Here is a 22,408-nt window from a genome sequence, read left to right as displayed (position 1 = left end):
CCAGGCCAGAATACTGGAGTGGGTAACCTTTCCCTTCTCCAGGGTATCTTCCCAACCCAGGGATGGAATACAGGCCTCCTGCATTGTAGGCAGATTCTTTACCAGCTGAGCCACCAGGGAAGCCCAAGAATACTGGAGTGGGTAGCCTATCCCTTCTCCAGCCTTATCTTCCCAACCCAGGAATCCAACCAAGGTCTTCTGCATTGCAGGCAGATTCTTTACCACCTGAGCCCAGCATTCGCTCAGTTGTGTCTGACTCTTAGTGACCTCATGGACTGCAGCACGCCAGGCTTCCCTGTCCATCACTAGCTCTCGGAGTTTACTCAGACTCATGTCCATTGAGTTGGTGATGCCATCCAACCATCTCATCCTCTGTTGTCCCCTTCTCTCACCTTCAGTCTTTCCCAGCATCAGGGTCTTTTCCAATGAGTCAGCTCTTCACATCAGGTGGCCAAAGTACTGGAGTTTCAGCTTCAACATCAGTCCTCCCAGTGAACATTCAGGACTGATTTCCTTTAGGATGGACTGGTTGGATCTCCTTGCAGTCCAAGGGACTCTCAAGAGTCTTCTCCAACACCACAGTTCAAAAGCATCAATTCTTCAGCGCTCAGCTTTCTTCACAGTCCAACTCTCACATCCATACATGACTACTGGAAAAACCATAGCTTTGAGTAGACAGAACTTTGTTGGTGAAGTAATGTCTCTGCTTTTTAATATGCCGTCTAGGTTGGTCATAACTTTTCTTCCAAGAAGCAAGCGTCTTTTTATTTCATGGCTGCAGCCACCATCTGTAGTGATTGTGGAGCCCAAAAAGATAAAGTCTGCCACTGTTTCCCCTGTTTCTCTATTTGCCATGAACTGATGGGACCAGGTGCCATGATCTTGGTTTTCTGAATGTTGAACTTTAAGCCAACTTCTTCACTCTCCTCCTTTCACTTTCGTCAAGAGCCTCTTTCGTTCTTCTTCACTTTCTGCCATAAGGGTGGTGTCATCTGCATATCTGAGGTTATTGATATTTCTCCTGGCAATCTTGATACCAGCTGTGCTTCATCCAGCCCAGCATTTCTCATGATGTACTTTGCATAGAAGTTAAATAAGCAGGGTGACAATATACAGCCTTGACATACTCCTTTTCCTATTTGGAACCAGTTTGTTGTTCCATATCTAGTTCTAACTGTTGCTTCCTAACCTGCGTACAGATTTCTCAAGAAGCAGGTCCAGTGGTCTGATATTCCCATCTCTTTCAGAATTTTCCACAGTTTATTGTGATTCACACAGCCAGAGGTTTTGTCATAGTCAATAAAGCAGCAGTAGATGTTTTTCTGGAACTCTCTTGCTTTTTCAATGATCTAACAGATGTTGGCAATTTGATCTCTGGTTCCTCTGCCTTTTCTAAAACCAGCTTGAACATCTGGAAGTTCATGGTAGTATTAATTAGTTCTAAATATGCCAAATCTAGTGAAAATGATATTCTAACAAATGTAAGTATATCTGATACAGGAAGAAGTAAAACATAAAGTCTGACTTTCAGAGCCTCCAACACATTATCTGAACTAAATTTTTCTAGTTTAGTGATTTTGTTGTTGCTGATCATATATTAGTAAATTTTTGGCATTTAAACAAAGTTTATTTTGGGTAAAGACACTTTTTTTAATTAAAGAGAACATTACAAACTTTTACCATCCTATTGAGAACAACTCTGGAAGATTATTGTACCATTCGATAGTACAGCAACAAAGAGGATGTGTAGTACAGGGAAAAAATTAAGCTGCTAAATGAATTAAAAACTACAATTTGAGAATTATTCTTTTTTTGTGTGTGTATCATTCAACTTCATAGACCATGTACTAAAAGGAAACTAAACTTTTCACATGTTACTAACTTAGTAGCTCTTCAGATGAAAGAAAATGTTAAGTTTCAGATTAATTTTGCGTACTAAATGATATCACATTATTCAGTTCCATTATTCATTTATGCATTCTTGAACATCTTTAGTGTGCAGGGAGCTACTGGCTATACAGTGTATGTGTACTGGTTTGTGTTTAATATAAAGAAGCAAGCAGTGATCCTTTTCCTCATGAAGCTTTACTTCTAGAAACCTCCATGTACATTTGGTTTTTTAAAAAGTTAAAATTTAAAAACTTGGGGAACCATCCATTGTTGAGTAAAATTACAATCTTACAAGTGTTTCCCTAGCACCGGGAGTCATCCATATATGAATATGGCTAATCCATAGTTTTGGAAGCTGGAATACAGAACAGAATTAGATGAATCTCTGGAAATGTGACTGTTATCTATCACTTTTGTTTTTTCATTAGTCTGAGTTGGCCTGTTTATGTTGTAAACCAAACTATTAGTACTATTTCACTGCCTTTCAATTTTGTCCTCTTAGTTATTTAATTAAATCTTCTGTATTTTGATGTTTTCTTCTTGAAATACTAAGTCTCAACATCACCTAGTAGATTATGACTACATTTAAGATGCAAAATAAGATGATTTAGTATTGACTTGTAACATTACTACATTATGACTTTTTTAGAGAGGGTTCATCTCCTGGAAATTTCTCTTCACTTATAATCAGCTTTCACATTCAGTTTAAGAGGAAAACATATGAAAACCTTTTCACCAGTTGCTGAAGACTTGAAAATGCAACAAAATGCAAGCCAGTAGCATGCGTAGGCTATAGAATTGTTGTCCTCAAACTGTGATGTTCCAGATGTCCATGATATCAGGAGGGTCCTTCAGAAACAGTGTGAATTTCTTTGCTGTCATCATATTTTCATCTCTGTTGTGGGGATAAACTGTTTTCTCCATCAAGAAACAAGGGACGGTATAATTTATTCTTATCTCAATATTTTTTCTCATATAAGACAAATTTCTGAAGAATCAAATGGCTTTTTTTTTCTTCAGATCTTTCTCCTTCCTTCCTTCCTTCCTCCCTCCCCTCCATCAAGTGCTAAAGACTTGAGCCACTCTTAGACAAAGTGGAGGATTATTAGCAATTTTATTACAGAATTCAGTTATATTAGAAGCAAATCATGATGTTGAATACTTCCATTCAATGACTGTGATTGTATCATAGGTCTGAGATATGATCACCCTTGACCTTGAAAGACTCATATCAATCTTATTTAGGAAACAGATGCTAATGCTTGGTTGCTTTTGGTGATCAGCACTTTTCGCCTAAGGGAAAATTCAAATTGTGGAGCTGTTCCTGTTTATTTTTTTCCCCCTTAACCTTTCTTTGTGACCTTGGAATAATTTAAAGACTGAAACTACAGGTTGAAGGTAGAGTGCGTGTATAACACCCTTAGGCAGTTCAAATGGAATTTGAAGTGAAAAGGGACAAGGAACCCTAGTTTTTAAAACTATTTTTTAAAAGTAGGGTTCCTTGGAGATAGACCTTTTAAAAGTATCTTACTTGGGAAAATGCTATAGTAAATACTTGCTGTTTTCCCCAAGTAAGATACTTTTAAAAGATCTGTCTCCAGTATGCTTAGAAAAGCTAATCTGCAGGAGATATAAAATGGAATATTTTTTCCACATAGTCCATTATTTTATTGCATGAAAACTTTCTATTTTCCCTTTTAAAGTTTTTTTTTTTTTTTAATGTCGTGATCAAATTTCTAATGAGAAGATTAAATTATACATCCAGAGTTCAGTTCAGTTCAGTCGCTCAGTCATGTCCAACTCTTTGCGACCCCATGAGTGCAGCACTCTAGGCTTCCCTGTCCATCACCAATTCCTGGAGCTTTATATACCCAGAAGCAATCCTCAAAGGACAACAAAGTACAAAAATAAATAATATTAAAGATATTCTGAAGAGAGAGCTTCCAATTCAATCTAACAGTTCAGTTCAGTTCAGTCGCTCAGTTGTATCCGACTCTTTGCGACCCCATGAATAACAGCACGCCTTCAAATGGTGGTCGATCCCTCTTTATGAAATAGTTTTCCCACTTCTAGATCAGCATATCTTTTTTGCTCAACATTTTTTTTTCAAATGAGTCTCATCATCTCCCCCAAAGTATTATTATTGGATTTTATATATTATGTGAGAAAAATGAGTAATCTTTGCTCAGGGAGTTAAGTTTGTAAAGGCCATTTGATACCTTGTCTTTCTTGGTGCTTGTAAGGTCTATCCATCATGAGTGATTTCAGTTACTGAAGAGGATGTTGTGACTTTAGAATCTATTGTGCAAGTGGCCCTGGCAGATCTTTGAGTTGGTCTAGCTACTTTTGGAGCACAATGGCCATTGTTTTTTGTTATTGTGTTTCCTCAAGAATATACAGCATGCTGGCATCTTCCATCTTCTTGGATGTCTTGATGACTATCTTTGTATGTTCTACTGAGTCGATAGAAGAATCACTCTTTCTAGCTCCCTTGCTTCTTTAGTTGATAAAAATTATAGTGCAGTTCCTTAAGCCAATAATTTTTTATCATTGTTTTACGGGCAAAGTCTTTCACAAAGGGAAAACTGGGAAGTAAAAGTTCCATAAATAGCTCTGGCAATGGGAGGAAAGTCAAAGATTGTTGGGTCTAAAAGGAAGAATCAAATGTTGCTCACTAATTTTATAAAACACCTGAAGAGCAGACAAAAGGGTCTTCTTTCAGTTTTTCTCAAACTGTGTTGTAATGACAGTATGATTTTGTGTGTCTGTGTGGTTTTGTTTTCGTTTTGTTTTTGACTTCACAGGAAGAGGTTTAAACATGAAGGCAAACCTTTTAGATGTTAGCATGGCTACATATAAAGCAAAGCTGCCTTTTTTTTTTCTTTTCTCTGCTTCCATTTAGGCCTATCACATAATTTAAGAAAAAATAAAATTTAATCACAGGAGCTCTTATATAGTGTGAAAAAAACCCTGATCAATTTTGTTTTCGCAGCACGATATTATCAAAGATTTAAGAGACAAATTTGCCAGCCTCGGCGAGAACTCTCTGGTAACAGCATAAATGTCTGTGTTGGTTGCTTTTGATTTAAAGGTTTCTTTTTTCATTTGTTTGAGCCCATTTCTTCCCCCCCTCCTTTTAGTTTACTTTCTTTTTCATATTCTGTAACTAGCAAGCCTTCATTTTTTAAACCTCTTCCATCTTCCAGTGTCTATTTCCCGTACTTTGGATGGAAAGTTTACGGCAGCAAAGCTGTCACTCTGGCTACTTCTGCTGCAGCTCTTCCTGCTCTTAGGTCATATATGTTTTGGCCGTTGTGTTTATGGACATGATACTAATTGACTGTTTCATGTCCCATTGACTAAGCTTCTCTACCACGCCATTTGATGGACGCGCTGTCATAGGGCTCTATGCAACTTTCATTCTGCAACTTATACTGCTTGGTTCCGTCTCAATTCTCCAGCGAACTGAATAGCTCAAGCGAATGATCCTACCAGTCTTGAACTTGTTGTGCCTTTATATTTTATTTTGATTTCCTTCTGTATATTTTCAGTGGTAGTTTAAGTAGAAAAGAATAATCTCCAGCCATTGCTCTAGCAGTACCATGCAGCATCGTTTGTTACCACCTGAGAATACAAAATATAAAGGCACATGGCTTCTTTTATTCTTTGGGGGGAACTGGGGAGATCTATTATCATACGTTCACTACTTAGTTGAAGCCTACCTTTTTATCCATATCAGCTTTCAATTTTGCTTAAACTCTAACACGTCCTCAGTTGATGTTTTTCTGTCACTCAGTGATAACTTGCAACTCAAGCCATTTGCTGAGCAGTATCAAGTTATGGCCATGACTTGGGAGATGATTAAAAACATGACAAACTGATGCACAAATGTACCATTCAGAAAGTGCAAGTTTCAATGATGAAGTATAGTACTTCAAAAGTATGATACAGGCTTTGGACTAATCCAGTCATTAAAATTAAGAAAATTCATCCTGATAAACAAGTACCAAAAGTCTATCACAAGAAATATAAAGGGAAAAAATCAAGAGCTGACTATGTTAACATCTGTTGAATAACATTGTTGGTGTTGAAATGGTCCATAATGTTGTCATAGAGCCCATACATGAAGAGATGATGAAAATATGGTTTATAGAAAGCTGCTCTGCTTAATGATAGTCGCAACATAAATGGTTGGGATTTGTGTTCAGGAAAAAGAAATGGAAAAGCAAAAGCTTCTATACCAACAAGCCAGGCTGCACGACCGCGGTGCTGCTGAGATGGTGCTGCAGACCATCAGTGCCAGCAAAGGTGAGGCTCATTACCCTACCTTGGAAGGGTTGATTCTTCAGATTTTCCTGGGAGCTCCCTTATTTGTATTATACTGATTTATTTAGTCCCTGAATTTCATGTTTATGATGAAGTCAAGTGAATTCATACAGGCCAACTCTCTTTGCCAGATCCAGTGTTAATTATTTTCAACCAGAGTCTTACTGAAAGGTCTATTTTGTCTCTGTTCAGTACGTTTTGGAAATTATATTGGGACACAATGCTAGCAAACTGATCAGGTAAATCAGGGGTGGACAAACACTTTCTGCAAGAGGCCAGGTAGTAAATATTTTCAGTTTTTCAAGCCATTGGGGTCTCAGGGGGAACTCTTCAACTCTGCCATAGTGTCTGCCATCTAGAGACAATACATAAACAGTGTGGCCTTGTTTCAATAAAACTTTATTTACAAAAATAGGTGCCAAGCTGGATGTGGCCCTCAGGACCCTTGATATAAATGTTTAGATTTTTAAAGTGAGTCATTTTTAGCAGTTCAAGTGCTATTACATTTTTCAATAGCCAGCCAATTCAAGCTGCTTTTTATTCCATTAGTAACATCTTCTTTATGAAAACTTTTTATTCTAATTTGAATGGGATGGAAAAGTAATAGTGGATATTAAATACTCCTCTCCAAATATAAGGATTGTTTCATTTCTAAGATAAGTGGAGGTGAATTACATTAAAAATAAAGCATAATATGCTAAATTATAGACAACAAGTTGGATTTTAAATTTTGTCATTATTGCTTGAATAACAAAATTATGACTAGTCATCTTAATAAAGCAATACTACAAACACATGAAGATAAAAGTGATGAAATGGAAATCATAAAAGTTGCTCAAACATACTTGAGGGAGGAAGGAGAAAATTTTAAGTGGCTTATGTTCATTTCAATATTATTTTATTACACATGAATAGTTTTAAATTTTAATAATTTTAAGTATCAGTATTTCAAAATCATTTGTTTCTACCTGTTCTTTTTTCCTGTCTTCTCATGTAATTTCAGTTCGTGGACATATTACACAGAATTTAGTAAAAACATTGATGGCAAAATATGCATTATGACTCTTTAATTTTCTTTTGGTATATAAGTCAGTCTGTCCTCCTCCACCATGACACACATTTGTAGGAAGCTGATAAGGACTTTAAAAGTGCACATTTTGAGATATAATTGGTTAATGTGAAGAGATACAAGGAGCACTATATTTTGTATTTTTAAGGTGAAACTGGACCCATGGTGGCTGCTACTTTGAAACTTGGAATTGCTATCTTAAATGGAGGAAACTCTACAGTACAGCAGGTATGTCATTAAGCCTTTCACATAACGCGTTTTTCAAATAGATGGACCGTATAGTCATCCTGTTGAACAACCATCCTAAAAGAACAATTGGTTGTACATTTGTTTCACTTTCTATGTAAAATATGTCTTTATTTTATGGTCTTCTCCTAGTATCCAGATATCTTCTAGTTAGCACAGTAAACACAGCTTCTAGGTACAACAAGATATAATATTTCTCTTTCGAAGTCTGAAGTCATGTCATATGGTGTTGTTATTTGCAATGCTGCATTTCATGTGACTAAGTCAGCATAAAGCAGCTGTTCTGTTTTAATAGTGAAATATAAATATCCTTACCTAGGCAGCCTAGTTTGGGAACACATCTTATAGTGTTATACCTCCTATAAATTGACTCTTGAGATTTTGTTAGTATGAAGCTGGCTCCTGGGTTAACATGTAAGTAGGATGCACTGTTCAAAATTTTTTCTAGTTATAAATCTTTCTATTCTCCTAAAATGAGATAAAATCACTTCCCAACCAAGTTTTATAACTATAATCAGTTTGAAAGATTATCAGGACTGGGGATTTGATAATGAAATGTCTCTGTACAACTGAATGCAAAGATCTGTAAGTTTGTTAGAATAAGAGTATCCGAGTGACGTACTATAAATAATAAATGCTAGAGAGTGTGTGGAGAGAAAGGAACCCTCCTCCACTCTTGGTAAGAATGTAAATTGGTACAACCACTATGAAAAGTATGTACAGTATGGAGGTTCTTCAGAGAACTAAAAATAGGATTAAGATATAATCCAGCAATCCTACTCCTGGACATATATTCAGAAAAAACTATAATTGAAAAAGAAACATGTATTACTATGTTCATAGCAGCACAATTTACAATAGCTAAAACACGGAAACAACTTAAATGCCCATTGACATATGAGTGGATAAATAAGAAGTGGTACATATACACAATGGAATAATACTCAGCCATTAAAAAGAATGAAATAATGCCATGACACTCACATCAGCATGGATATAACTAGAGGTTTTCATAAGAAGTGAAGTACCTCAGAAAGAGAAAGACAAACACCATATTTCACTTATTTATGAAATGTAAAATATTCCACAATTGAACCTATCTACAGGATGAAAACAGACTCACAGATGTAGAGACTTGTGGTTAGCAAGGGGGAGGAGAGTAGGGGAGGAAATAGAAATTGGGATTAGAAGATGCAGTCTATCACATACAGAGTGGATAACCAACAACATCCTACTGTATAGCACAGGGAACTGTATTCACTATCCTGCAATAAACCATAATGGAAAAGAATATAAAACAAAAGTATGTATGTGTATAACTGAGTCTCTTTGTTATATAGCAAAAATTAATACAACACTGTAAATCAAGTTTACTTCACTAATATATATATATATATATATATTTTTTTTTTTTTTGAGTGACTTAGGTAAAAAACAAATCAGGAACAGACTGACAAGCATGTACTGCATGACTCTGGGGGCACACCTGACTGTGTGGCTCTGAGCACAGAAAAGATTCTTATGCTCATCGAAAACCAAAAATATAATATAAACTTCAGATTGTGTTATTTTAAAACTAAGATCTCTTATTTTTATATCTTGGCTTCTATATGAGAAAGAACAGTTGATGAACAGAGAACTAATAACTATTCTTTCTTGGCTAAGTATTAGTGAGGCTGGTAAAGGGCTTCTCTCATTGAAGGAAAGGCAGGCTGGTGAGAACCTTAGAATGTTTGACTTCAAGTTGTTGTGAACCTCAGAATCACGAAGGTGGGACTCACTACAGTGGGACAAAGCCACAAATATGCTCCGAGAAGACCTTGGAGTCTAAGAAAAGAAAAACAGATTTTGACGGCCTCTTTTGGATTGGCTAAGTTTTGAACTAGGTGAAGTATTGAGTTGGCCAAAAAGTTCATTTGGGATTTTCTGTAATATCTTATAGGAAAATATGAACAGTATTTTTGGGCCAAGCTAGTAGTAGAAGAACTGAAAAATTCATCTTTACCTTGTTCTCTAATTGTGTGCTTTTTTACTGTAAATATAATCATTACATGTTATAATTGGATTGAAATCTCTGGCCTCTTCTTGGTGTAATGTTTATAAGTGCACGAAGTAAAATTACACAGGTTGACAAAAGAAATAAAGTATGTTGAAATGTGGTTATCAAAATGTTATATAACAGGTTTTTTTTTTAAGTTGTGTATTTCCTTACAAATTCATTAAGTAAAAGATCTAGTGCTTAGTCTAATAATTATTGAGAAGAAAAGATTAAATACTTTTAAGTAGCTATAACAACTGTAATGTGATAGGAAAATATCCAAAATCTATCATAGCCATTATTAACCCTACTTGTGTTTGTTGCTTAGATTACTTGTTGAAAGGAATGCTAAATTTCAGTTAGAATTTAATAAAAATAAAAGTGAATTTTTTTCCTATCCAATTTACAGATTTTCTTTTTTGATTTCCATAGTAAAAGACTATATGACTTTTTTAAAATGTAAGGAAAAATAAAGAAAATTTACCTAATCTCTCCACAATACTGATCAAGAAATAGTTTCCCTTAGCTTATGTATTACTTCAAAAGATCTTAATTATATATGTATATATCTCCAGAATCCTTGGAGTCAAAAGGAACCTTGAGCGATCATGTAATAAATATACTCACTGTATGTATAGATCTTTTCATTTTCTCTCTAAACCTTCAGATATACCTTCCTTTGTCATATAAGCCATGCTCATTTTGTTTTAAAAGACCAATGATTAATAACTGCTTCATGTTAATTATACCAGTAAGTTATCACATACACACATACACCCCCAAAACAGCTATGTTGTTATGTGTCTGTATTTGTATGTATCTACGCATGTGTTAGGTGTATCCATATGTGTGCAAACACACACACACACTACTCTTTGTGTGTGTGTATGCAGCCTTCACATATTTAGTTTTATATTACCTTTAACTCAATTTCTGGAAAAAGATTACTTACCACCATTTTAACTGCTTAGCTGAGCCCTGTCTAAATAGCACTGATAGTAGGAATTGTTCCCCGCTATTTAAGATTCAGAGAAGAGCCGTGTCTTTATTTTCTTAGTGTTTCTCTTATCATCTTGAATGTACTTCGTATTTGAAACCTCCAGCACATCCTATTCACATTTGAAGTAGCTGTTTCCCTTCCCTATGGCATGTAACAATATGCTCACAGCAATGCATTGCTTTAGTATTTTTTACATTTATGTTTAACCAATATGTTGACTACAGAATCTGAACATCATTCTGAGAACAGAGGAGAAAAATTAATAGTCAAATGATTCCCACCATTCCTTGAGTTTAGAGACCATGGTAATGGAAACTGAATTTCTGTCTTAGCAGCATATGGTAGTCAGAGCTCTTGGATGACTGCTTTTTAAGGAGCTCACTTTTTTTAAAATTAATCTGTTTGTTTTAATTGGAGGCCAATTACTTTACAGTATTGTGGTGATTTTTGCCATACATCGACATGAATCAGCCATGGGTATACATGTGTCCTCCCATCCTGAACCCCCCTCCCACCTCCCTCGCCACCCCATCCCTCTGGGTTGTCCCAGAACACCAGCTTTGAGTGCCCTGCGTCATGTATCAAACTTGCATTGGAGCTCACTTTTGTAGTGAAATCTGTGAGTAGCATTCAGGTGGGCCTTCTTCCAGTAAACTTGAACTATCTGAATCTCCAAATACTTACAGAGTGACTTGAAGAGAACTAAGGGTACTATTTTCCCTGATATTTATGCTGCTGCTGGTGTTTTGTAAGGCAGCTCCCTAGTTCCAAGCCGTGGGTATGTCCTGCTGCACAGGCACAGAAATGTGCAAGCCTCTTGACATGACATGCGTGTCACTATTTCATGGTCATGTTTGTATGCACTGATATGTTTTACCTTTATTTTAGCATAGAAAGAATATTTTGTTGTTTCTTATTTAACAAAAAATAAGGTTTATGTTCAGTGACCATGTGGTTTATCTATTTTCTGCAGAAAATGCTTGACTACCTCAAGGAGAAAAAGGATGTGGGCTTCTTTCAGAGCCTGGCTGGCCTGATGCAGTCATGCAGGTAAGCACCTGCTCCCCTTGCTTTAGTTCCACTCACTTGTTGTATCTTCAAAAGTACTTGTTTTACATTACTGACAGTACTTATACACAGAAATTTTTTTTACTGAAACAATTTTTTAAATTTCATTTTTATTGGAGTATATAGTTGTTTTAGAATGTTGTGTTCACAGAAGATTTTTTAATGGTTAAGCACACTTTCAAGTGGGGCAAAAATGTGAAAGTGTCTTATATTCTATCTTGCTGTTAAATGTTAGTGATGTCTTCATTACTAACTTGTTCCATGTTAATAATGTTTTAAAATAGTCTTCCTTGTGCTTAAATAGGGACCTTGGAGAATTAATGTGTATTCTCCATATTTGAAAATGAAATGATTTTTGAAAACCATAAGATTCCATTTCATTTTATCTGTGAGCTTTGAGATCACATCTCATCTTCCCTACAGTGATCCTTAACCACCTAATTTGTGATCATTTTGTAGTTTTTACAGTATTTAAAACCATTCAGATAGCATTTGACTAAAGAACCTGATACATACTTAATGTGAGAAGCTATTCCAACTGGAAAAACATGATTATTATAATTATATTTCAGCATGTCTGCTGACTCTGTAATGTTCTCCCAAGTTGAAACCCATTTATGCCATATACTTGACTTTCACATGGATCATTTCAGTGTGGTCCCTGGAGAGGTAGTCTGCTACGAAAAAACATTATTGATAGACATTGAGTCAGGGTATGTTTTCAATTCATAATACCGTTCAGTTCACACGTCATGATATACATTTGCCCTTCTGAAGAAAGGAAAGGTTCTGGTAGTCCACTAAATGTTTTTCTCCCTGTTATTGCAGTGTCCTCGACCTGAATGCATTTGAGCGGCAAAACAAAGCTGAAGGGCTTGGGATGGTGACTGAGGAAGGATCAGGTACTGCTCACTTAAATTAAAAAGATCACCTGTCCCCACTTCTTCCCTGAAATTACCTTTCCAGTACAGAGAGATGTGAGGTTATCTAAATGGACACCGTGCTTATGGGACTCATTTAAAAGTTTATAGTTAGACACCCACGTAGGTCACATCCAAGACCCCAGACCTAACCTTCCATGTTGGTAATTGACTCCTTTTTATTCCAGACCCACTGTCTGTGACTTTTCCCCCAGCTGGGTAGTAGATAAAGAACCCTTATCAGAGAACTATATCTAAAATTATAAAGTGCATGGATGAGCCAAATTAGAAAATGTTTGACTTCCTTTGGCCATTTTAGCAAACTGTCAGGTTTCCAGATTCTATCTCCTTAGGATAGTAATGCTTTCAGAGCCTACAGGCCATCAGTATTCTTACTACTTTTCCCTTTTAGCTCAGTTATTCTTCTATTTGATAAATCCATATATCTTTGCAAGTACAAATTGTTTAAGAAAATAAAAAGTAATTTTTGTGTTTAAATAACTTTGATCATTTAATGTACATGTGCATAAAAATAACCCACATAACAGACTTTTTCTCTCTTTAAATATATGTATAAACTAGAAAATTTAGCACACTGTGCATTTAAAGCAGAAATAATTGTTCCTTCACATTCATTTTGGTATCTATTAAGAAAAAAGTATCTTCTCTATTTTTGGTTTTGATTTATTTTTATTATTTTGTGTTTGATTTTTAAATTATTTTAGTTTGAGTACGGCCCGTGTGTTTATCTGTTTTTGTTTGTTTTGTCTGTTTGGAGTTGTCATCTTATCAATGTATTATTAGTTTTAGAACATTGGGTCTTCTAAAAAACTACGCTTACTGCAAAAAAATAAATTTTCTCCCCTCTGCCATTGGTAGTCTGCTTGCCTTTCTGAAATATTTTAGAATTAACAAATGTTTCTAATTATCTCTGTATATTTTTGTTCTCACAATAGGAAAAATAATTTAGTTGCATTTTTCTTCCTGTATTTTAAAGATGATCATTTATACATATTCTAATGCTGCTGCTTCTGTATCACCTGTGTAATTTTATTTTCTGCTTGGCATTTGAATGTAGAAGTTCAGACATCAAGTTAATACTTGATTATTATTGGTTATTTAGTTGGGTTAGCTACCTTCAAGAAAAATCACCAGCAGAATTCTGAACTTACTTAGATATTCTGAAAAGGAACATCAAGCTAAATACCTTCATTGCTAACATTTGTGTCACCAGTTACAACTCCTGGCCTATTGGACCTGTCTGGAGAATTCAGAGCCACTACAAAGCCCTCATCCCATTAACTGCATTGCCTTTAAGGTTTCACAGAAGTCCTAGGGTTTTTCCAGCTGTAAAGTGCCTAAAAATGAGTCAGTTCTCTATGTAAAGTCTGACTTCCCTGTTTTGGAATTAGAAATCAATTTTATTTTCCCCTGCAGTTTTTACCTAATGTACCAGAGGCTCTGAACATAATTCCATTCATCGTCCTGTGTCACTCTTTACATCAGCTCCCACAAAGAAATAGTGACCACACAGGTTTATTTTCCTGGCCTCCTAGACTTTTATCAACCAGATATGGATTGGAATAACACCTGTGAGTCCCAATTCAGAAATAACTTGAAAAGAGCAGCCATCCTGATGTAAGAATTAGTTTTGTCTCTCAATATGAGATTGGTTTGGTTAGTTTATTCTTTTTAAAGATGCACACAAAAGTTATTGCCCAAATAGATTAACACGTTTATATTTTTCGTTACAAACAGCAAAACAAAAACAATGTCTCAACTTCTTTTCTTTTTCCCCATTTCCTTTCCTTTCAACAACTGTCCATGTATATTCTCCCTTCCTCAGTCATCACTCATGAGCGTGGTAATTATTAAAAATCAACTGCCTTTTCTTTATTTGCTCCTTTATTTGTTGTTAGCTTGACGTATAGTCTTGATAGTGACAGTTTTTGTGTGTTTTTCCTTTTCCAGACCATTTTAGCAAGTAGATTATTTACTTTTCATCATTATGCATCCTTTTACTTTTAAAACTTATGTATCAAGCTTTCCTTTTTTTTTTTTTTTTCCTCCCTATGAGGATATGTAGTTATTAACATAGTAGACATGAAGGGGCAACAAGCATTTAAATGATGGTTTTGGATTTGTTTGGTTCTGTTCTTTCATTTAAAAGAAGTTCTGGTGGACCCAGTGTTTGCAACTATTGTGTAAATGATTGAATGTGTGCAATAGTTTCCCTGTGGCGTTTCTGTTTTGGACATACTGTGGCTTTATGGCTGCACCAAGTGGTGCATGGGAAAATCAAAGCTGATCCAGGGTGGGTGGCGAATGGTAGAGTCTCCTTTTAGCCGTTGGACTCTTCCAGTTCACTTCCAACTATTAAAAGATTTGCAGTTTTTCTCTATGCCTTTGAAAATATCATATATTAAAAACCCTCTAACATGAAATGAACTTTCATTCTTGAGATCAAATTTAAAGAACACTAGTAACAGTAGCAAGTATTTACTCTTCAGGCTAGCATGATAACAAAGATGGCATTGATATTGCAAGGTAGTCTCTAAAAGGCATGACATATGATGGTGATAAAGAAGGGATGAGATTTTCTTGAACAGTATTTTGTGTATCAACACGGCTTCAGAGATTAAGTTGTGCTTTCTCAATACACACTGCTGCCTGCATCAAGAGGTCTATTAGGAGACTGTGCAATGACAACTCATTGGCTCTAATGATTACTATACTATTTCCCAGATTGAGAACACCTTTACTGACTCTGTCTTTGGCATATTTTAAAAATTTTGTTACATGGCCATTCTTTTAAAGATTCTGCAACTGTTAAGAAAAGTATGTACCCTTATAGGAGAAAGAACCTAGGTCATCCCTCTTGGAAAATGTAGAAAAGACTGAAAAATCTGAATCCGTTAGTGCTCTCATTGCTTCAGAGCTTGAGGCTTACGCAGCATAAGCTCAGGACTGAGAAAGTAATCTGATAGATCCAAATCGCCATCCTAACCAATTGTCTTTATTAAGCTAAATCTGTTCCTGATGATGAAATGACCATAAATTATATCATTATGGAAAATGTGTTACTTACATACATGAACTTTTTCATACCCATGACTTTCCCAGTGTGTTTTCCCTGTTTTATAAATAGAGTGAGGCAAAGTGAGATTCTATGGCTTGTCCAGGGTCACACAGCAATGTGGCAGGATCAAGGCTAAAATGCAGACATTCTTTCTCTCTTTAATTTGCCAATTCCACAAGCCAATCCCCTTTCCTTCCCATCTCTAGTGGTCTTTGGGGGACTTATTTGGGTCCAATACATTGACTCCCTAATGTCTCCCTTCAAAGGCACCCTTCTGTTGCCAATTTTTGAATCTACTATTAAGTTTAAATACCACTTTTAAGCTTTTTATGATTACACATGATATTCCCCATCTGGGTTGAGATAACATTAGGAAATACATGCTCCTTCAAGGTTTGTATACAGCTGTCCCTCGATATCCATGAGGGATTGGTTCCAGGACCCTCTTCCTGCCCACAGATGCTCAAGTCCCTTACATAAAACGGCATAGCATGGTCATACCTCTGTTCCACAAATACAGAAGGACCGCTGTATAAGGCTGTCAGACTAATCGTTGATATTCCTTTTTCTATACTGTCATTGTAATGTAAGTTTGCCATGTATCCTTATCACACCTTATTAAATTTCCCTCATTTCTCTTGGGTTGGCAAAAAGTCCTACCTGGTTTTTCCATAACATCTCACAGAAAAACCTGAAGAAACTTTTTGGCCCACTCAATACAAAAGTCTGGACTTGCCGCTTGTTAAAAAAAAAAAGAAATCTTCAGAAGTGTTTAGATTTTGTGATGTGCTCAGTGTTGTCTTCTCTGTATATTTTTTAGTCCTATGTGTTTTATTTTACTATATGAAATGAAGTTCAAAACCAAAAACTTCTATGAATTTTTGAAATTTCATTCCATCCTTGGATTTTTGATTTGTTTCTCCTCAGTAACATTTATCTTCATTACAAATTCATGATGAGCTTGAAAGTGCAATTTTTCTTCTTTCAAACATTTTCTTGGAATATAGTTGAAGACACTGCATTATATTTTTAATCATTTTGCAGGGATCCTTCATAAACAAGTTAAAATTTGGAAGCTGATCTGATTCCTCAGAAATTGTTTGATTTTCTAAAATGTTATCTAAAACATTAATACAAGTTAAGCTTCTCCCATTTCCACCTGTATTTGGTAATGTGTTGCATGGAGGTTCTTGCCTATATATTTATAGTCACCTCATGAAGTCTATGTGAAGTTGACTGAAAAGGTTTCCTTTTAATTAATTAATCAAAAGGATAATTGTAGCAATCTTTAAATATTGACCACCCTAAATTTTTTTAGTGTTTTTAGTGCTTAATTATTTATTGGCTATCTTCCACCCCAGATTGTCCCAAGGGTACTTTCCCACATGGAATCCAGTAGATCCTGGTATCCATCTGGATCCTAACTATATTACTCTCCCATTCCTTTGTAAATATTCTCTTCAAGGAAAGCCTGTGGTTCATGGCACTAATAGATTTTTTTAAACATCCTTGCATGGGTTTTAAACTTTGAAGCACTCATTTAAATTTGAGTGGCTATTACATGCTAGATACTGTCCTAGACATTGGATTTATATAGGAAATCCAGAGTATTGTGTAGAGAGACTTGTAAATAAGCAACTTCAGAGCAATGCCCTCTGTTTAAAAGAAAACTGAGCTGATACTTAGCTGCCAGAGCTGGGGGAAGTATATCATCATAGATGTAACACGCAGCCTGAAGTAGAAGTTTATCTGGTAGATAAGCAGGCAAAGAAAAGCATCCCAGTGAAAGGGATCCCCATATGCCAAGTTTAAGGTACAAAACAAATGGGAGAACAGTAACTAACCTGGTGTGACTGAAAAGAAATGAACTCACTAGAGGATGGAAAGGTAGTTTGTGGGAGACCCTAAAGGACCTTCTTTACCCCGACAGGGAACTTGCACTTTCTTTCTGATACCTTGGAGAGCCATTATATAAGTAACACTTCTGTGATATTATGTTTGTGTGTTGATTCACTTGGAATCTAAATTGCCACATTCACTCTTCAAAATGCTTCCAGTAGAATCTACTAACTAAAATTCACAGATTTCTCATTCTCAGTAGTGCTAGCATACCAAATAGACTATATATATATATATCAGTTAAAAAAAGGAAAAAAATGAAGAGAGAAGGCTATAAGAAAAACAATCTGAAATCATGTTTGAAAGCAAAAGATTTTTCTCTCCACTGCTAGCCTTTAATTCTATTATCCATATTATCTATTATCTAATTCATACAGTAGTCATTTTTATTATCTAGGAATGCATTTTATACATGGTATTAGGTTGTTACCTTAGTCTAAATAAATGCATTTAATCAAATTATAACTGATTTATTATATTCACAACCCACTGGAATTACTTCATGCCATTAAAACTTCACATTGATTCCTCTTGTGCTTTGCATATTTCAAAGCAGTTGAACTTGTTTGAACCAATTTGATTCTTGCAGCAGCCCTATGAATTATGGAAGTCAGGAGATTGTTAAGTCCCATATCAAAATGATGAAAAAAGAGTCAGAAAGGTGAACTGATTTTTCCAAAGCCACATGTCTAAAATATGGTTTTCCCTGGGTTCTAAAATTGAAAACAAGTTAGGAGTCCACAATTTAAGATAAACAATAAGCAAAATGGTTGTTAGTCAAAGACTGATTACTGCTGTGAACTTTATGAAATGGAGGAACTCTGGCACCCTGCATTTAGAGAGACCATGCAGTATAGAAATTACCTGTTTGTTGCCTGACTGTGACCTTCTTGAGGTTAGGAATTGTGTCCATTAGTCTTTTTTATCCCAAGCATCTCACAAAGTGCCTAGCACACAGGGGACACGTAATGAGTGTTTCTTGAAGTTTACTGAACTCAAGTCTTTTACCTGTTAATAGCTCTACAGCAATAGTCAAGTTACTTAATTTCTCAGTTGTTTCCCAAACCACAAAATGGGGTCATATCACCTCATTTTAGGATTATTGCAAACATGAAATGAAATGATGAGAAAATATGTCTAGCACAATGCCTAGCACACTGTAGTCACTAACTAAATGCTAGCTATAAATCCAAGTTTTTTATTCTTGGGGAATTCCCTGGTGACCCAGTAGTGGTGACTCTGTGCTCCCACTACAGGGGGCAGGAGTTTGATCCCTGATCAGGGAATTAAGATCCCCAAAGCCACAAAACATGACCAAATGAATAAATCATAAACTTTTTATTCTTTACTATTTGAGTTGTAATTTTATTTAAGCAGCTATATTTAGATCATTTAAGCAATGATACTAAACCTACACACATGGAATTAAATACCTAACTTTTCACTATTTAAAAGTATTTTTAGCCTTTATCCTTCAGTTTTTCCATATACAAAGTAAATACTTAAGTTCTCTAAAGATCTGTGATCAGAATTATTTCCTCCATGGCAGTGGGGGCTCTTGAGATCCACTTAACAGTAGATTTTAGGGAATTGTTCAATGCAGCCAGTCCCATGTTTCATACTACTCACTTTTTTATCTCCACATTATAGAGATATTGACATAGCAAGACCCTACAACACTGGAGATCTTAGTCTTCTGGAGTCTATTGATGCTTATACAATTGTTTATATATTTAATAGTCTATTTATTTCACTAACTTTAGTAACAGTATTTGATAATTAATTATTAACAATTAAATCTTTTCTGGAGCTAGGTCTGCAAATGTTGAGCTATATCTATGGACAGTCTAAGTAAAAACAACTTTGTTCTAATTGAACTTAAGCAAAACTTTGTGTACTTTATTAATTAGATAAACCATTTGGGAGTAGAAAAGCCTTTTAAAGTATTTTAATTTTATGAAATCTCTAAAAGAGGAATTACTTTTTATTGGTAGCTTGAATAAATAAAGTCTACCTAATATTTTCAGGTGAAAATTTACATTTTTTATAATATTTGGTCCATTAAAATTAAAGCAACCTTTTGAAAATATAAACATTCTTAACACCTAAGCTCACGTAACTGAATTTATCTCATAGGCATGTTGTTCCCAGCTTTAGTTAGTGTCATTGCCACTGTTCCTAATAATGTTAACCTTTCTACAGTTGATTTAAAAAAGGGTCAGATAGATTATGTAGAGCCAGTGAGGTATACAGTATACATTTTCCATTCATTTTATAGATGAGAAACCTAAAGCACAAGGAACAAACTCATCATCACAACAGTATTGAAATAACTTTCCCCTTTATTACAGTGTTAGACATGATAAGCCCTTTGTAACTGAAAACAAAACCAAAGGAGTGCCCTTCACCATAGCTACATTTGGCCATCATGCAGCTATTGCAGATAAGATATTTAAAATGTAAGAGCACTTTCAACTACATTTTACTCCATTTCGTTATTTCTTATTAACCTTAGTTTCCATCTTACAATGGAATTTCTTTTGCGCACATCCCAAAACAGACTGGTGCTCCTGTACCTTCTGCAGACATAAAGCCATCCTCCATCTTTGTTCCTGCACCACCTACAGGCAGCATGGGCAATGGCAGCATTTTAATCAGATAGGAATGTATTCATTAAGCAGCAGTACCCTAGTCAATAACCTGGTACCGCCTGATGGCAAATGAAGGCTTGACCTGCCCCCTTTCCCCTCCCTTCTCTCTCTTGTTCTGCTGTGTGCGGCATGTCCATCGTAAGTGAAGTCACTTGTGTGTGTTTTGGTGTACAGTCTAAAAGATTCTGTGCATGCCAACAAAAAATAAAATGTTACGTTATAAATTAATGTGCATTGTACAGAGCATTTCTAGGTACACTGGTAGACTACATGTTAATTTATTTCAGTCTTAACTCTTCTGAATACTTTCTACCAGGGGTTACTTATTCCACATTGAAGTTATGAAGATTGATAGTATGTCCTTGGTTTTATTGATTCAATTTTCTGAAAATCGAAAAACAAAACATTTTGGATGGCTTCAACAAGGAAAAAGTCAATAAGTCTATGTAACTAACTCATAATATTTTGATTTAAATATCATTTTAAAGTATCTTCATGAAATGATACAAAGTGTCATCAGTGAAGAGTTTAGCTGTTTATTAGTCTAGACTGTTCCTTTTTTCCTATCCTGTCATGAATGTAAACACTGAGAAATGGGCTTATCAGCCATGTATTGAGATTCAAAACAACACACATTTAAACATTTAGATTTGCCATGTCACATTTATAGACATGGTGATCTTAGTTTGGTCACCAAATATCATATCTTGCAGGCTCATAGGGAAACCAGTACAGTGATTTTATGTACTTTTTTTAATGTTTATATTAGTTTTCAAAATGGTTTTGCTTCCTAACCCTCCCATTATATGAAGCCTCTCACTTTGAAAGTCACAGACTGCAGACTGGTAAGTCCATCACCTCTCTATCATTATGACCATTCATAATTTCAGTTCCAGTAAACACATGATCATTGCATAGTTTTCTTTCCTAGCCCAAAGTATTTCCAGTCTGGAAAGTTATTATTATTTTTTTTAAATACATGAGTATATTCATTCACTTGCCAAACAACATTTGTATGTTTTTTGTCATTTTGCTTTCTAAACAAATTGAGCTTCCAGAGCATACACTCATAATGTTGACAGTGTTTTTTTCATGGACACTCTATGCTTTTAAACTCGGCTTTCATTTGTGTGGTGCTGGTTTTTTGTTTGTTTCCTTCTCTGTGTTTTTGCTTTCAGAGTAACTTGTGATCAAGGTACATTTAAATTGAAATAGAGGTGAAATATCTGAGCCCTTTCCTAAGCTTCATCCTGGCCCCCCACACGTATAGGTAGTGTTGAATGATGCAGAACACCTCCAACGGCTGAGCTGTCCTCCTTTGCACGTTGATTTGTTAGGGTTAGCTCTCTTAGCCGGAGTCAGCAAAGTCTTTCTTTTGGTTTGATATTTGGAGTTAGGTCCGCTTGCCAGTTCTTCCTCCTCTGGAAGGAATGCTACAACCAATGAGCGCTCTATTTGGACAAGCTCATGAGAGAATTCATTGAAATGAGTTAACAAACATTTTCTAGTCATTTAGAATTTTCACAGAAATCCCTTAATTAATATGTGAATACAAGAAACTTTTAGCCCTGTTTTATATATATACCGAACGCCTTTGTCTTGAAACATTTGGTCAGACTCTAGGAACAAAGCAGATTTAACTTCCACATTTGTAAGAGATCCTACACAAAAAGAAAGATAGGAAGAAAGGGGGGAAAAGTTCAAATCTCTATAAACCTCTTCAAGTTGTTTCTAAAATGTTGCCAAACCCATGCTGCTACTTTTAACAGAGAGAGATCTGAGTTTTTAAGAGTCAAATATTCTTTTCTTAAGAAAAAGTGCATCTATCTGTCAAGCGCATGATCTTAAGAGCTTCAGATAGAAAAGTGGCTATGATTTGTGACTGTTTTTGGTTCAGACGATGCTAGATGAACATGCAAGTTTGGTGGAGGTGGGGATACAAAGGGAGGTTGAGGCTAAAGTGGTTGATAACATTGGGTCCCTCTGGACTTCCTGCAGGAGAAAAGGTTCTGCAGGATGACGAATTCACCTGTGACCTCTTCCGCTTCTTGCAACTGCTTTGTGAGGGACACAACTCAGGTTTGTGAGACCCCAGACCATTCATGAATGAGTGAATGAGTGAAGTTGCTCAGTCGTGTCCGACTCTTTGCGACCCCTCGGACTAGTAGCCTACCAGGCTCCTCCCTCCATGGGATTCTCCAGGCAAGAGTACTGGAGTGTGT

At 35.7% G+C, this 22,408-nt stretch overlaps 1 protein-coding gene across 1 annotated transcript in view; it reads left to right on the top strand.

Moving 5' to 3' along the window:
- LOC120860476 (ryanodine receptor 2-like) overlaps positions 1-22,408 on the top strand; it is an 804,098-nt gene that overhangs the window by 703,930 nt on the left and 77,760 nt on the right. Inside the window, exons 82-86 of the mRNA XM_040236295.1 lie at positions 6,099-6,198; positions 7,434-7,513; positions 11,543-11,619; positions 12,466-12,539; positions 22,185-22,265. Coding sequence (XP_040092229.1) covers positions 6,099-6,198; positions 7,434-7,513; positions 11,543-11,619; positions 12,466-12,539; positions 22,185-22,265 — 412 coding nt within the window. The remainder of the gene's footprint in view (positions 1-6,098; positions 6,199-7,433; positions 7,514-11,542; positions 11,620-12,465; positions 12,540-22,184; positions 22,266-22,408) is intronic.

Source organism: Oryx dammah, unplaced genomic scaffold (genome assembly GCF_014754425.2).
Source record: "Oryx dammah isolate SB20612 unplaced genomic scaffold, SCBI_Odam_1.1 HiC_scaffold_11077, whole genome shotgun sequence".
In the NCBI taxonomy this organism is placed as follows: domain Eukaryota; kingdom Metazoa; phylum Chordata; class Mammalia; order Artiodactyla; family Bovidae; genus Oryx; species Oryx dammah.
The sequence above is the reverse complement of the archived record's forward strand: the minus strand, read 5'-3'. Positions and strand labels throughout refer to the sequence as shown.